Source organism: Phyllostomus discolor, chromosome 1 (genome assembly GCF_004126475.2).
Source record: "Phyllostomus discolor isolate MPI-MPIP mPhyDis1 chromosome 1, mPhyDis1.pri.v3, whole genome shotgun sequence".
Taxonomy (NCBI): Eukaryota; Metazoa; Chordata; class Mammalia; order Chiroptera; family Phyllostomidae; genus Phyllostomus; species Phyllostomus discolor.
Window position 1 is genome coordinate 23,854,464 of NC_040903.2, and position 15,804 is coordinate 23,870,267.

At 47.4% G+C, this 15,804-nt stretch overlaps 1 protein-coding gene across 2 annotated transcripts in view; it reads left to right on the forward strand.

Moving 5' to 3' along the window:
* WDR19 (WD repeat domain 19) overlaps window positions 1-15,804 on the forward strand; it is a 73,786-nt gene that overhangs the window by 50,976 nt on the left and 7,006 nt on the right. For both annotated transcript variants that reach the window (XM_028506675.2, XM_036019844.1), the window contains exons 27-36: window positions 2,177-2,289; window positions 3,605-3,673; window positions 4,380-4,457; window positions 5,814-5,910; window positions 6,557-6,681; window positions 9,155-9,236; window positions 10,832-10,982; window positions 12,664-12,787; window positions 13,326-13,402; window positions 13,744-13,868. In XM_028506675.2, coding sequence (XP_028362476.1) covers window positions 2,177-2,289; window positions 3,605-3,673; window positions 4,380-4,457; window positions 5,814-5,910; window positions 6,557-6,681; window positions 9,155-9,236; window positions 10,832-10,982; window positions 12,664-12,787; window positions 13,326-13,402; window positions 13,744-13,855 — 1,028 coding nt within the window. In that variant the 3' untranslated portion in view covers window positions 13,856-13,868. The remainder of the gene's footprint in view (window positions 1-2,176; window positions 2,290-3,604; window positions 3,674-4,379; window positions 4,458-5,813; window positions 5,911-6,556; window positions 6,682-9,154; window positions 9,237-10,831; window positions 10,983-12,663; window positions 12,788-13,325; window positions 13,403-13,743; window positions 13,869-15,804) is intronic.

Consider the following 15,804-nt stretch of genomic DNA (forward strand, 5'->3'; position numbering starts at 1 on the left):
CCAAAGTTAAAGTGACGTAAATGCAGAATGAGTTTTGAAAAAGTAAATGTTTTGTAAATTTAGAAAATTGAGTTACAAGTTGATATGTGCCTACTTGGATGAAGAGCAATATACAAAAGATGTGGGTTTTAAAGATTTTGACAGTCCAAAAGAGAACATCTGCTTATACGTTTTTCTTCCCATGTTTGCAGCTACTCTATTATTTAAATAATTTTCAGATTTTCATTTTATGGACCATACATGACATCATGTCGTGTTGTTTTGCTTTGGCTTTATTCTGTGGTAAAATATACATAACATAAATTTACCATTTTAACCATTTTTAAGTATGGCATGAAGTATTTGGTTGGCCAAAAAGTTCATTTAGTTTTTTCCACACTGTGGCTCTAGTATTACTTAGTTGTCTTTGACTTCATTCAAGACAATTTTGTTTGATTGTATTGTGACAGCTGTCATATCAGTGTGCATTTCAAAAAAACTTACCAAAATTGGTGAATTTCTTTGTGGCCATTTTAATATTGAAGATGGAAGAACGTATACAACATTTTTGGCATATTATGCATTATTATTTGAAGAAAGGTAAAAATGCAACTTAAACCTGGCTGGCATAGCTCATTGGATTGAGCGCGGGCTGCGAACCAAAGCATCACAAGTTTGATTCCCAGTCAGGGCACATGCCTGGGTTGCAGGCCATGGCCCCCAGCAACCGCGCATTAATGTTTCTCTCTCTCTCTCTCCCTTCCCTCTTTAAAAATAAATAAATAAAATCTTTTAAAAAATTCTCTTAAAAAAACACAACTTAAATGCAAAACAAAAGATTTGCATTGTGTATGGAGAAGGTGCTGTGATGGAGGATCAAACATGTCAGAGGTGGTTTGCAAAGTTTCCTGGTATTATTGACATTTTGGCCAATTAATTCTTTGCTCTGGGGCTGTTTCATGCACTGGAAGATGTTTAGCAGCACCCCTGGACTCTACCCACTAGAAGCCAATAGTGGGAGATAGCCGACATCCTCAAAATATCCAAATCGATAAAGTTATTGGTGAAAATGAAAAATGTGTCTTTTATTTTATGGAAAAACTGAACGGACTCTTTGGCCCACCCAATACGTTCCCGTTGTTGTGCAGCCGTCACCACCATCCATCTCCAGAGCTCTCGCATCCCCCTGAACTGGAGCTCCGTCCCCATGACACAGCTACTCCCCACTGCCCTCCCCCAGCCCCTCGGAACCAGAGCTCTGCTTTCTGTCTCTAAATTCGCCTGTTCTTGGCACCTGTATAAGTGGAGTCATAAAATAGTTGTCATTTTGTGTTACTTTGTTTTTTAAAATTTACAAATTGACCGTAAGAACTGGTGATAGGATTCATGAGAAAATTTTTATTTCAGTCTTAGGGGAAGAAATAGGTAAAAGCATCTTCCGGTATCTTAGAAAGTCATTCAGATAATTGGAGAAAATAAAGAGCTATTTAAAAATATATATAGATAAAAGCAACGTTAGAATTATTAATGTTTAACTTGACAGATGTCATTTCTGTTCTAACATTAATCAGCACCATTGCACTAAATTATTTTTTTTCTAATTCCATAAGGATGTGGCTGATGGTGTATATCTCACACACACACACACACACACACACACACACAACTCTCACCCCCCAAATCAACACACACCCTTTTCTCCACTTATCTTTAAACCCCTGCCCTCGTTGGCTCAACTCCGTATCTGCCTTTGGCTGGAGGCACAGGTATCCTGCTGGGCCTCCAACCCTCGTGGGTAAATGTGAACAATGAATTAGAACTCCAACAGCTTTCTTCCACTGTGTTTAATATATTTAAACCTCATACCAAAAAGAAAAACAGTAATTTTCTTTAAATAGCACCTACTGGCCACTTGAACATCATCTTTTTTACTTACCTGATAAATGCGTACGGAGCATTGTTAAACCAGGCACTGCTCACAAAGGGAGATGGATGACATTAGCATTGCAGTTAACTTTGCTTCGGAATGTTCTGGATCTCTAGGCAAATCATGGTTGAGATTACAGTCCTGGTTGGTTCTGTTTTAGGAAATGATAGTGAGACTCCTGTGAAAGATGGTGGAGTTGCTGGGTTAGGTTAACAATAAAAAGTAAACAAGTTTTGCTCCGATATTTTACTCCGTGAACTTCTGTTGCAGGTTCTGAAAACACCTCTAATGAAGACTATCAAAGCATTGCCTTGTATTTTGAAGGAGAAAAAAGGCATTTTCAGGCTGGAAAATTCTTCTTGCTGTGCAGTCAATATTCACGAGTTAGTATTTGCCAAGGAAACATACTGGGCTCCACAGGAATGATTACAGGAAATAATGAAAAATATATTATGGTCCCAGACACCCGGATTTGACATCTCAAATTCAACTTTAGCATCTCTCCCCCACAGCCAGTCCCACTCCTCTTCATGGTGTCTCTCCCATCTGCCTGTCTTCACTCTGCCTGCTGTCAACTTGACCCAAACCCAGGTCACCTCACTTTAAATTATTGCAACAGTTGCCTGTTTTTCGTTTCTCTCTGCATCACTTTTTGAAGGAGTGATACTTTGTTCCAGAAATGGTGCTTTCCGTGCTTAGGGCCCCTCAGGCAGAGGTCACCGTGCTCAGGCAAGAGCGTAAACAAGTGGCGCTGGAGGTAACGCTGTGTGTCCACGTGAGGCCGGGCAGGAACTGCGGGGTGGCACCTGCTTTGTCCGAAGGGAATGGCTGCTGCTCACCTTCCACGACTATTGCCGCAACTCAGGAGTCCGGGCCCAGTCGGCCAGGTCATCTGACTTTTAACGAGAAACAGACGTCTGAGTCTCCCAGTTTTAAAGTATGGCACGGATGTTTTCAGAGCAGCAGTCGTGTGTGTGTGTGAATTTGCCTTCAGGCCATCGATTTGCTGTTTCGGCCTCTCCAGTACTAGTTCAGACGCCTCGCACAGGTGGACCAGCCAGCCCGAGCTTCCCAGTCTGCCATCCGGCTTTTCTGTGGAAGAACCCTACACTTGCACTCACCTCTCCCCATCTTTGCCTCCCAACTAGAGTCCCCGCTGCCCTCCTCCCCACTTACCACAGTCTTTTGAGCTGTTATAACCTTAAATTTCTTTGTAGGTGTGGTGGTATGATGTTCAGGAATTAGACAGTTATAACTTAAAGTAAATGGTCCTTTATGGTATCACATCGCATCACCCCAATTAGATTGTACGTAGTACAGAAAGGCACCACGTCACATCCTTCCCGGTCTTCCCAATAGCCTCTGGCCCGGTCTCATATACATAGTAGCAGCTTGTCCGTAAATATCTGTGGAATGAGTAAATGAATGAAAACAAATTTTCCTACTGAAAGAGGGTACATTTTTACTTTGATTCATCAGAAATAAGAACTAGATTCTTCAGATTGTTAACTGGGTCCTTCTATTTTAAACTGTATTGAGTCCTTTGTATATTTTAAAATCCAGCACGGTCGGTGCACACCCCTAATTGGGATGAAGATACTTGCACAAACTAGGATTACTTTGTGTGTGTGCAGGCTTTGTTTTTCTCAATGTGAAGCAGTCCAAAGATTTTTAATTGCTATACAATTCTCATTTCAGGCACTTAAACACTTCCTAAAATGTCCAAGCTCAGAAGATAATGCAGCAATAGAAATGGCAATTGAAACTGTAAGTAAACTGTAATGAAACTTTCAAGAAAGCCAATATTTTTTTTAAAAATCTTTTTGAGGAGATTCTCAAACATACAAAAGTAGACCAAACTGTATAATAAACTCTCATTTACCCACTAGCTAACTTCAACAGCTATTACTAACACATGGCCAGTCTTATTTTGTTTATACCCCTACCCTCTTTCCCTACATTATTTTAATCCTCACCCGAGAATATGTTTTATTGATTTTGGAGAGAGAAGAAGGGAGAGGGTAAGAGAAAAACATCGACCGGTTGCTTCCCACATGTGCCCTGCTCGGGGGTGGGACACACGCCCTGGCGTGTGCCCTGACGGGGGATCGAACCCACAGCCTCTCAGTGTATGGACCAGTGCTCCACCCAAGTGAGCCGCCCAGCCAGGGCTCCCTGTGCTCCTTAAAAGTTTTTACTGAAACGTCCAAAAAGCATATTCTCTGTGTGTAAAAAAAACAAACAAAAAAACGGTATTTTGGTAAAGCAACTTTAAAAAGCTACAGTTTCTAAGGACAGATTTTTATAAATGATGACTCCACAAGTGAAATGAAGAAAGACCCTGAGCTATGTTTTGGGCACTTGACAATAGGAATTTTTGCATGTTTTTAAACTTGACTTGCTAATTTGTCTTCTCCCCCACCTCCTTCAGGTTTAAGATCTGAATCCACTCTTCCTCTCTCCCCCTAAACAGGTCGGTCAGGCCAAGGATGAGCTGCTGACCAGCCAGCTGATAGACCACCTCATGGGGGAGAGCGATGGCATGCCTAAGGTACTTACTGTTTTCTTCACATGGGCTTTCGAGCGTCTGAGGCAGATTTTACCTTATCTGCCTTGTTTTTTACCTGCTAGGGCTTTTGCATCACAGACTTACAAAATTCTCTCTGAATGTAGCCTCAGGTCAGCCAGGCAGACCCTGCACCTCAGAGGCTACTGGGTTGTTCTCTCTTTGAAATCATTAGCATTGCAGCCTGTGAAATACCCACATCCCTCCAGGTAACAAATCTCACTGCCCAGTTGTTACAATGTTGTTACAAAATCTCCCAATGTTGTTACAGAGTTTTATTTATTCTAGGACCATGAAAAATAACTATCAGAACCGTGACTTAGCACTAATTCCTAAAAATTCGTGTATTTTGTTCCTATTTCAAACATTATGGTAATTAATAGATACATTTAGCATTAAAGTAACTCACTAGAAATATAAAGTAAAAATAAGCCATTAAGAATCTGTTTTCAAAGTAAGCGACTCCTGGAGCTCGGGCAGAAGTCAGTCTCTCCTCTCAGTCCCGATGCGGGCGGATGCCTGGCCTCTGAGAATGCTCCCGGGCCTTTTTCCTTTTTCGACCCTTTTGCTCTGGAGTTCAAGGGGATCTATTTATGAAGGAACTCAAGTCACAGATCTGGAGAGAAGGGGCTGGAGTGTCACACCTGGTGGAGAGCATTGTGACAGTCCCGATCCCCAAACCTGTTATCTGTGTGGTAGAGACAAAGGGCCCTTAGACCCAGGGAGTACAGGCCAGCCTGTCAGAGGGCGCGGGCCCTTAAGCCATTCTAAACAGCCCCCCCCCCCCCCCCCCCCCCCCCCCCCCCCCCCCCGCCAATGACCAGGGAACAGCACCGAGTAGGTGAAACTGTCTGGAGTTAAGGAGAACAGAAATCGAAAATACTCGAAAGCCAGAAAAAATCCTTTAGGCCAGAGGAATTCATATAGGTGTAAAAATGTTTAAATTTTGTTAAGCTGCTACCTCATGTGAGAGCACATCTCGTTTTGAGCGTGTGAGAGCGAGCTCCGTGGAGCAGCGTCAGGAGCACGGCCCCAGGGAGGTCCGGTGGCGTTTGGGTTCTCCGTCAATGGAACCGTGTAGTTGCGCCTTCCTCCCAGGGAGGGCGTGAATATTTAAATGAGCTAGTATTTCTCAAGTACTTAGAATACTACCACCTGGCACATCTTAACTCTAAATAAATATTTGATAAACTAATTCTGTGTTCATTCGGTTCTTTAAAAACAGTGTCAGCCGTCAGTTACTGGAAAGCGAATGTGATCCTAACTGAAATGCAAAGTTTTAGCTGTTTCCCTCCTTAGCTAACGAAGAGTGTGACACTTCTCTAATGGTTTGTACGGCAGGACGCCAAGTACCTGTTCCGCCTGTACATGGCCCTGAAGCAGTACCGAGAGGCCGCCCGGACGGCCATCATCATCGCCCGGGAGGAGCAGTCTGCGGGTGGGTCCCCGGTGGTCACCCTTCTCTGCCCAACCCGCCCTCCACCTGGGGAAGAGCAGCCGATGCTAATCTAGGCTTGCTTTGCACCACGAAGACTACGGAGGGGACCATTTTATTCTCAGAGAATTGAAAGAAATAGCTCAGCATCACGGAGGGGTGCTGAAGAGCTCCACGCAGGCCCGAGAAGGGTTTTATGGAGGGGCGTGGCCCCCAGGTTTTGGGGCGTGGGGAGAGGTTTGCGCCTTTCACGGGAACACTGACATCGGAAGGGAGGCAGAGGACGCCCTGGGGAGCACCGGTTAGTGCGCCCCTGCAGCAGCTGGCAGGAAGCTGGGGCGGGGGCCCGGGAAGAGAGGCTGGATTTGGGAGACGCAGAAGGTAGACCCAGAACTTGGTGACCCCTTGGACTTTGGAGCCAGGCAGGTGCCCCGAGGAAGAGGGAGACGTCTAGGATGACACCACCGTTTTCTTCCTGAGGCTCAGTATTAGTGCCATCCGTTACGGTAGGAGAAACTACTGTTACTTCAGGTAAAAAATTATTAGAATACGGCCAATAACATAACTGAGCCGTTTATAAAATGAGGGCCCATAGAAAGTCCTCGGAATTCCTCCCCTTCCACGTGTCATTTTACCTCCCTTTTTCAAGGAAACTATCGGAATGCGCATGACGTTCTCTTCAGCATGTATGCAGAACTTAAATCCCAGAAGATCAAAATTCCCTCGGAGATGGCCACCAACCTCATGATTCTGCACAGTTACATACTCGTCAAGGTGAGGCCCTTGCGTGACCGGGGATATGACCTCAGTTGTGTATACGGGTGTGTGTGTGTGTGTGTGTGTGTGTACCTGCAGGGGTTTCTGTCCACCCGAGTGATTGCCTCAGTCTCTCTGTTCTTAGGTGAGAAACGCTAGATACAGAGTCATTATGCAGTAGGCCGCCTTTTGTGTGCAAAAAAGCAAAAAATGTTCATTTCAAATAAAATTCGAAACGTACCCGTATTTTTAAAACTAGCAGAAGCAGCTTCCTAAAGGAAATGAGGCGGGTGCCGAGGAGGCGGGGCTCCAACCCGCAGCCGCAGCTGCAGAGGGAGGGGCTGGAGGGGGGGAGGAGTCTCTGTGCGCCTGGTTCACTTCGTTTTCCGTTTGGAAGCCTCTGACTGCATTAGCTGGTCAAAAACAGATTTACTAAGAACATTTTTGTTTAACCCAAGCTTGCTAGTTTTTTCTAAGATAATGGATTTTATACAATTCCACCAGTTTTTTGTAAACAAATTTGACTGAGGTAGAACTGACAGGTAACACTGGTTTCAGCTGTCACTGTAGTGATTTGGTGTCTATCCAACTGCGGAGTGACCACCGCATCACTTTCAAGTCCGGGCTTCCAAGTGTGCTCTGCGACATCAGTAACTGTGGTCACCGCGTTATGCACACTCCAACTCACCTGTTTTTCCAAATTGTCATGTGTGTCCAAGTACATCTTCCCTTATTGATGCCAGCTGTCCGGCCCGACCACACGAGCTAATTTAACTCCGAAGGCACCCAGCACCGTGCGGTCTTGTACCGAGTGAGGCCCTGGTTCCCGGCTGTGCGGGCGCCGTCCAGCAGCAGCCCTGTCTGCGCAGGTGGACGCGCTCCGTGGCTGCTGGGCAACATGGCGGCCGCTGGCCTGGCTCTGCGGCACCTGGAGTGCAGCTAGTGTGGGTGGAACTGACAAACTAGCTTTTTTTATTTTTAAATTTAAGCAGCCACATGTAGTTGGTGGCGACTGTGTTAAACCTCACAGATCTATAACACTGATTAGAAGGGGAATTTTTTAATTCCAACGTGCAACCCCCAGAGTACATTTCCCTTTGGAGCAGTAGTGGGGCCCCCCAGACAGAAAGGAATAGAAAGGGGGGGAGGTCTTTCCAGCGTTAGACAGGAGTGGTGGTGCCAGTGTCCTTGGGGCACACAATCCAGCAAAATGGGGGTCCTTAGAGGTCAAAGGGAGGGCAGAAACAAGCTGGTGGGAGATGAGGAGCAAATACAGGGATTTCTGTACGAGCTCCTCCAGGACCAGGGCTTTCTACCCCCATTAGCCGGGAGGGGGGGGGGGGCATTCTCGTGTCCTTTTCTTTTCCTCTGGCCCCAGGAGCTGGCCTGCCACCTCCATCAGGTTGGCCCCCTCCTCCCACCGAGGAGCCCCCTCGAGACCTCCCCCTCTGCTCTCATCCCTATGCAAGCACCAAGCACTTTCAAGGTTCTCTAGGATTTCTGACTACTTGTGATATTAAAGGGAAACTAACAGATCCTATTAAGAACAAATTGATGCAGAAATGTCACAGGCATCTTGGGCCAAAAGGACTGGAGTCACCCACATTCCAGGGAAAAGCGAGACAGCTTTGGCAGATGCTTCCTCCCCGGAGCTGGGACAGAGAGTTTGGCTGAAGGACAGCCAGGACATTTGGGTGTGGACGGCTGAGCTGGGCAGCCTGAGGCCCATAAATAACAGAGGGTGAGGGAGGACCAGCAGCCAGGGCTTCCCTGCCGTGCGTTACTATTTGATAATATTTGTTATCCTGTTGCAGTGCTCAGTGAACTATACACCATTCGCTCAGACCTGATGCCTGAGTCATCGCATACCCAGCCTTCACTTTCTGACCGAATACCAATCAGATCTGACTCCCAGTCTGCCCAGTCCTCTCCCTCCCCACCGCCCCACCATGTGGGTTACCCCCTCTCCCCCGATGCCTGCAGGGGCCCCAGGGCCCGGCCAGCAGTTCTCCAGCCTCATCATGGCCTAAGTGTACCCCCTCCTTGCGTCACAGACCCCGCCTGTATTTACCTAACCCCAGGTGCCTCTGGCCATCGTTGCCTTTGCTTATGGCAGACCGTGCCCTCTTCCTTTAACCATGCACCCCCTCTCCCTGCCTCACTAACAGCTTTCAGGTCTCACAGCAACCTGGTAAAAGTAGGTATTGTTAGCCCCTGAGTGCTGGCCAGTAATGATGGGCCAGGGGTTTGAACTCACGGCACATGGTCCAGCTTACGGTAGAAAGTGCAGTGTAGAGTAGGGGTGAGGCTGTGGGGCCATAGTACTGCTGGGAGGGGCGAAGTCCCAGGGGCATTAGCCAAGTGAGTCTGCAAGGATCTCATGACCCCATTCAGGGTCACAATCAAGGAGTTGTTTATTTGGAGGAGTAAAGCATGAATTAGGGTTAATTGGAGTATCTAAGAAGAGTATACAGTGTGTTGTTTGTTTCAGATTCATGTTAAAAACGGAGATCACATGAAGGGGGCACGTTTGCTTATCCGGGTGGCCAACAACATTAGCAAGTTCCCGTCACGTGAGTACCGAGCAGCGCCGTTGCCCACACTCCGCGTTAGTGCAGCGTTCTGCACGGGGAGGCCCGCCCCACCAAGTCCCCCCACCACTGTGCTCCACACATACGAGCTCGTTAACCCCCAGAGCAGCCTCGTGAAGCCGTGTAACGGGTTCGATGATTCACCAAGACTTGCACACTCAGCCTGTGGTCATGCTGAAGGCTACAACTGACCACAGCGAAGGGACACAGGGAAACGGGCAAAGGGGGAAGCACCCGGCTGCAGCCTGGGCAACAGGTGCGAGCTTCCAGGGGCCCCCACGTGGAGTCAGTCACACGGGGCGCACGTAAGACCTCCCGGAGTGAGTTGTGTGACCACACATGTCAAAGGTGACTCGGTACCCGGGGGTCGTATTGGGGGCTGGTCACATGGGGACACCCTGCTTAGCACGTACCGAAATTTCCAGACTCCCGGAGAGCAGGTGTTCAGCACAACCACATGGCTTGTGCGAAGAGTGTAGGCGCAGTGGCCACTCGTGCCAGTCCTGGAACGGCAGGAACGCCTCCAACAAATCCAAGTTCCCAGGTGCCTGCCAAGGACCGGCCTCTTGGCAGGTGTTTCTGAGGATAACGGTCTCCAGACCGCACACACGGGCACTATTACCACTTCCCCCGTTTTACAGATACGCAGCCTGGGGCAAAAGAAGTCAGGTAACTCTTGCCCAAGATTACACTGTCAGCCAGTAAGTCGGTAGGCCACCACCTCTGAAAAAGGGCCCCATTATTCTAAAAGACATGCCATCACAACGTTCTTCAGTGAGCAGACGTCGTCACACTCTGTAACGTGGGTCGGCAGACTTCTCCGTCCAGGGTCAGGTGTCGGATGTCCGGGGCTCCGTGGGCCGTGTGTCCGTCACCGCTGCTCCTTCACCTCTGCTGCGTGGGCTTGACCACGCGCAGACAAACGAGCGTGGCTGCGTTCCCACAGAACTGGTTCTTTTAGACACTGGAACTTGAACCTCGTGTTTCTCACAAAATATTTTGCTTTTTTTTTCAACCATTTAAAAACATAAAAGCCTTTCTTCGCTCATGGGCAATACAGCAACAGAGGGCCAGGTTCGGCCCACTGGCCGTAATGCACCAGTGCCTGTCCCCTGAATGAGTTCTCTTTTGTTATGTGAAAAAGACTTAAAACTAATTGTTCACCATGCTGGCCAATGGTGCATGCGATAGGACAGGCACTTGTAACCACTGATGGGAGTAAATACTGGTACGGCCTTTCTAGAAGGTGGTTGGGCGATTTGTGCTAAGAGAATTTTTTTAAAGGTCACGTTCTTTGGGCCAGTAATTCTGCTTCTAGGTGTTGGTCCTGAAGAAACAGAATACATGCAGGGAGGTTAGCACACCCCACCCACCAGCAGTCCCGTCAGAGGTGTGGGAGGACACGTGCAAAGGGGCCCCAGGGGGGTGCAGGCCCAGCGGCCCGAGGCAGGCGGAGCACGGCACAGCCGGGGAGGAGGCGTGCTGGTGAGAGGTGGCCGGACCGCTCCTCGTTACACAGACCCCGGAGCGATGCCAGCAGAGACACTGTGCTCCCTGCCGCCCCGTTTGCGTTGCAGACATCGTGCCGATCCTGACGTCAACTGTCATCGAGTGTCACCGAGCAGGCCTGAAGAACTCCGCCTTCAGCTTCGCAGCGATGTTGATGAGGCCCGAGTACCGCAACAAAATAGATGCCAAATACAAAAAGAAGATTGAGGCAATGGTCAGGTAGGTGATGAGAGGGGCTTCCCTGCCTAATCAGTTCACAGATGCCTTTCTCGGAATGCAGCTGCTGGTGTGCAGGCTCAGTAGAAAATGGTTGGGTGGGGGCTAGCACTGAGGATTGTACTCAGCTGCCAGCAGCAGAAACCCCAGCATGGCTGGAACAAGGCGGGAGTTACCGACTCGTGCACAAGGCGCTGCCGTCCAGGGCTGGTGCCGCCGGGTCCCGATGGCACCACGGACGGATCCCTCTGTCTTCCAGCTTCGCCATCTGGCACACAGACGTCTGTCCTCATGCTCACATGGTTCTGGTGGTCTGCCACAGCCGCAGACATCACATCCCCATGCAAGGCAGGAAGAAGAGGGAAATGAAAAGATGAAAAGGTCTTTGCCTTTTAGAAAGGACTCTCCCCCAGGAATCCATCTCCATCTCCCTGGCCAGCATCCTGCCACTTGGCTGCCTTTAGCTGCAAAGCACTGTTGAGTCCAAACAAAGTTCTGCTGGCAAGGACAGTCGGCTGTTACAGAGGCAGCAGTGTCCGCCACAGATGGACAGATAGTGACTGTTTCTCAGCATAAGAAACCTGGTGACTACACAGCCCATTGCCAGAAGGGAGTTCATTTCCAAGCCCTTTGGGCCTTCCAAACCTTAGGGTCCAAAGGCACATAAGGCATGTCCTCACTTCACAAAGCAGTAAGGAGCCTGGTTTTCCAAAGATACGCCAGAGAAGGGTAGCACTAGTGTTTACACAAGGAGAAACTGCGATCATATAGTAACGCCATACTACCTCTCGTTCAACGTAGTGATGACATTCCGGGTTCCTGTTAGATGCATTGACCAGAGGACCCCGGTTTGTCTGGATGTTGGTCACTACAACCAAGGGAGAGGGCCGCACTGGTAATGGCCGAGAGAAACAACACCACCTCACTGTTAGCTGGGCTTGGGCTGGCCCTCGCGGCAGAGAGCTCTAAGCTGGGTAGGGCTATGTGGAACAAACGCCCCCTTTTTCAGACTGGCCCGCCTCACCTGCCCACATGGCGAGCGAGGTGGGGAGGCCACGCTAGGGAACATCCGCCCTGCAGCCTGGCACTGGGCTGCGCGAGGCCCCAGCTGGAAGGGGTGCTAGCTGTTCTTTCCCCACGCAAGGGGGCTCTGTTGCCATGAGGTCTGTCTAATGCGGTATCTTGTAGCTACGTGCTGCTATTTAAATTTAAATGAGTTAAAATTAAATGTAAAGTTTAGATCCTCACACTACCCATATTTCAAGAGCTCAAAAACATCATGTGGCTCACGGCTTGGCGACCATATTGGACAGCACAGAATTAGAACACAGCCATTGTCACAGAACATTCTGCTGGACAGAAGGGCGAGACAGGGGCAGGAACACGCTCACCACTCCAACACACAGGAAGAGAGGCTAGCAGGACCCACCCATGTTTGCTGCCCTTTAAGGTGCCCTGAGCTCCAGCTCCCCAAAGTGGCCCATGTAACGCTGCAGTCGGACCAATCCCAACTGCTCTTCCGCCTCCTGGAGCTGGAGCGTGGGCCGATTGTAAGTCTCTCTCGTCTCAGAGTCTAGGGAGAGGTAGGTGTGGTTCATGTTCCCAGTTTTCCAAACACGCCTTCTCTCTGCTGTCCACATGACATGGGAAATGTTTTTAAGTGCCATGTGATTCTTCCTCACAGGAGACCCGATACATCCGAGATAGAAGAGACCACCACCCCGTGTCCATTCTGTAAATTTCTTCTCCCGGAATTTGAACTGCTCTGTCCTGGATGTAAAAACAATATCCCATATTGCATTGCAACAGTAAGCTTCTTTACAATAATTTCCCTTTCTTTGCATATCTATTTGTAACCCATTTGAATACACGGTGAGTGGCAGCATTTTTTTCACTTCTGAAATCTCAATCCCTCAAATTTCCTACAACTTTTAGCATATAATTTTATGGTTAACAAAGTTGAACATTATATTCAGTGCATATAATAGTTTAAGTGAGTATGTACTGTGGGGCAATGTACCACACATTTGGGGATCACATTGGCTTAAATCCTTTCTCTGCCATTTAATGACTGTATAACCTGCTGCAATTTGCTTTACCTTGCAATTCAGATAATTTCTCAAAGTCGAAGGCTATTCTTTCCTATGTGAATCCGACAAATACATTCTGGCTTTAGTCCTTTTGATGCCATCTCTTTCTAATCAATTACCGCCTAGATTAACTATCAATAATTTCATAATTTGGAGGGCTGGCTTTTAACTGTAACCCCATTATTATAATTGAATAATGGTGGGGGGGGGTGTTAAAAATAAAGGCAAATTTTACTCCGAAGTGTACCCCTCCCAGGGCCGACACATGCTGAAGGATGACTGGACAGTGTGCCCGCACTGCGACTTCCCGGCTCTGCACTCGGAATTTAAGGTGTAAGTGTGCATGGGCCCATCGGGTCAGACTTATCCGAACACGGGCCTCCACTCAGCCACTCTTCACCTAGAGTCTCCTTCTCTGTTCATGCTCTTCCTCAAGGCTCAAATTGTCTTCTTAGGAGAACCTATGACCTTTGAAAACATCATCATTAAAGGCACCCCTAAAGGGGTCTAGGAGACTGAAGATTCCTAATTTTTTAAGTATCCCTAGCTCTTAAATCGCACGATGAACAGTACTAAAAGATGTAGACAGGAATAGATGTTCTTCCCACTGGAATAACCCAAAGGAGAAGAACTAGTATGTATGTAACCTATTCTGCCTTTCCTCCCCCAAACAGCATGTTAAACACCGAAAGCACATGTCCCATGTGCTCAGAAAGATTAACCTTCGCTGAACTGAAAAAGATTCCGGACTGCACCCAGTACCTGCGAACGGAGGTGGAGCAGTAAGTGGAGCGTGCAGGTAAGGGCCAGGCCGTCCATTCACCTTCCCAGGGCACAAGAGGCCCAAGTCCACACGGCCTCACAGTTTGTGTTCGCATCGGCTCCTTTTGTGAGTCGCGTCATTAGTCAGATTTAATGCTGTAATACAGGCTGTGCCGTCTCCATAGTGACTGTGGTTGTAGTCCAGGCAGCACCACGGATCCCAGCTGGACCGTAACTTATCTCTGTTTGGTAGAATTCACCAGTGAAGCCATTCGGTCCTAGACTTCTGTTTGTCAGGAGGTTTTTGATTACTGATTCTCTTCTTTACTAGTAACTGGTCACTTCAGACTTTTCTGTTTCTTCATGATTCTGTCTTGGTAGGTGGTATGTTTCTAGGAATTAGTCCATTTCTTCTAGGTTGTCCAGTTTGTTGGCATATAATTTTCATAGGAGTCTCTTGCTGTTTTTTAATATGTTTTATTGATTATGCTATTACAGTTGTCCCATTTTCCCCCTTCACTTCTCTCCACCCTGCACATCCCCTCCCACCCACATTCCCCGCCTTTAGTTCATGTCCACGTGTCATACATGTAAGTTCTTTGGCTTCTACTTTTCCCATACTATTCTTACCCTTTCTATTTTCTACCCACCATCTATGCTCCTTATTCTCTGTACCTTTTCCCCCTCTCTCCCCCTCCCACTCCCCTGCTGATAACCCTCCATGTGATCTCCATTTCTGTGGTTCTGTTCCTGTTCTAGTTGTTTGCTTAGCTTGTTTTTGCTTCTGTTTTAGGTGTGGTTGTTAATAACTGTGATTTTGCTGTCATTTTATTATTCATATTTTTTATCATCTTTTTCTTAGGTAAGTCCCTTTAACATTTCATATAATAAGGGCTTGGTGATGATGAACTCCTTTAACTTGACCTTATCTGAGAAGCACTTTATCTGCCCTTCCATTCTAAATAAAAGCTTTGCTGAATAGAGTAATTTTGGATGTAGGTCCTTGCCTTTCATGACTTGGAATACTTCTTTCCAGCCCCTTGTTGTCTGTAAGATCTCTTTTGAGAAATCAGCTGACAGTCTTATGGGAACTCCTCTGAAGGTAACTCTCCTTTTCTCTGGCTGCTTCTAAGATTCTCTCCTTATTTTTAATCTTGGGTAATGTAATTATGATGTGCCTTCGTGTGTTCTTCCTTGGGTCCAACCTCTTTGGGACTCTCTGAGCTTCCTGGACTTCCTGGAAGTCTATTTCCTTTGCCAGATTGGGGAAGTTCTCCTTCATTATTTGTTCAAATAAGTTTTCAATTTGTTGCTCTTCTCCTTCTGGTACTCCTATAATCTGGATGTTGGAATGTTTAAAGATGTCCCGGAGGTTCCTAAGCCTCCCCTCATTTTTTTGAATTCTTGGTTCTTCATTCTGTTCTGGTTGAATGTTTCTTTTTTCCTTCTGGTCCACACCATTGATTTGAGTCCCAGTTTCCTTCCCATCACTATTGGTTCCCTGTACATTTTCCTTCATTTCACTTAGCATATCCTTCATTTTTTCAGCTAATTTGCAACCAAATTCAACCATTTCTGTGAGCATCCTGATTACCAGTGTTTTGAACTATGCATCTGATAGGTTGGCTATCTCTTCATCGCTTAGTTGTATTTTTTCTGGAGCTTTGATCTGTTCTTTCATTTGGGCCATTTTTTTTTCCTTGGCATGGCTGCTACATAGTTTGGGGCGGAGCCTTAGATGTTCACCCGGGCAGGGCAACCCACGTCACTGCGTTTTTGTTACAGAACACAAGGGGGCGCCAGAGGCAATATACTATTACCGAAAGGAACCCCCCAGGTTCATTATGTCTGCCGCCTTATAGGAAGGACATCTCTCAATGCCAGAGATTCGTGAAAAGGGAAGGAAATGTTTATTTAATGCTATACAGACTTAAAGTAGTGACCTAATGTCTTCATCAAAATCCCAAAGTCCC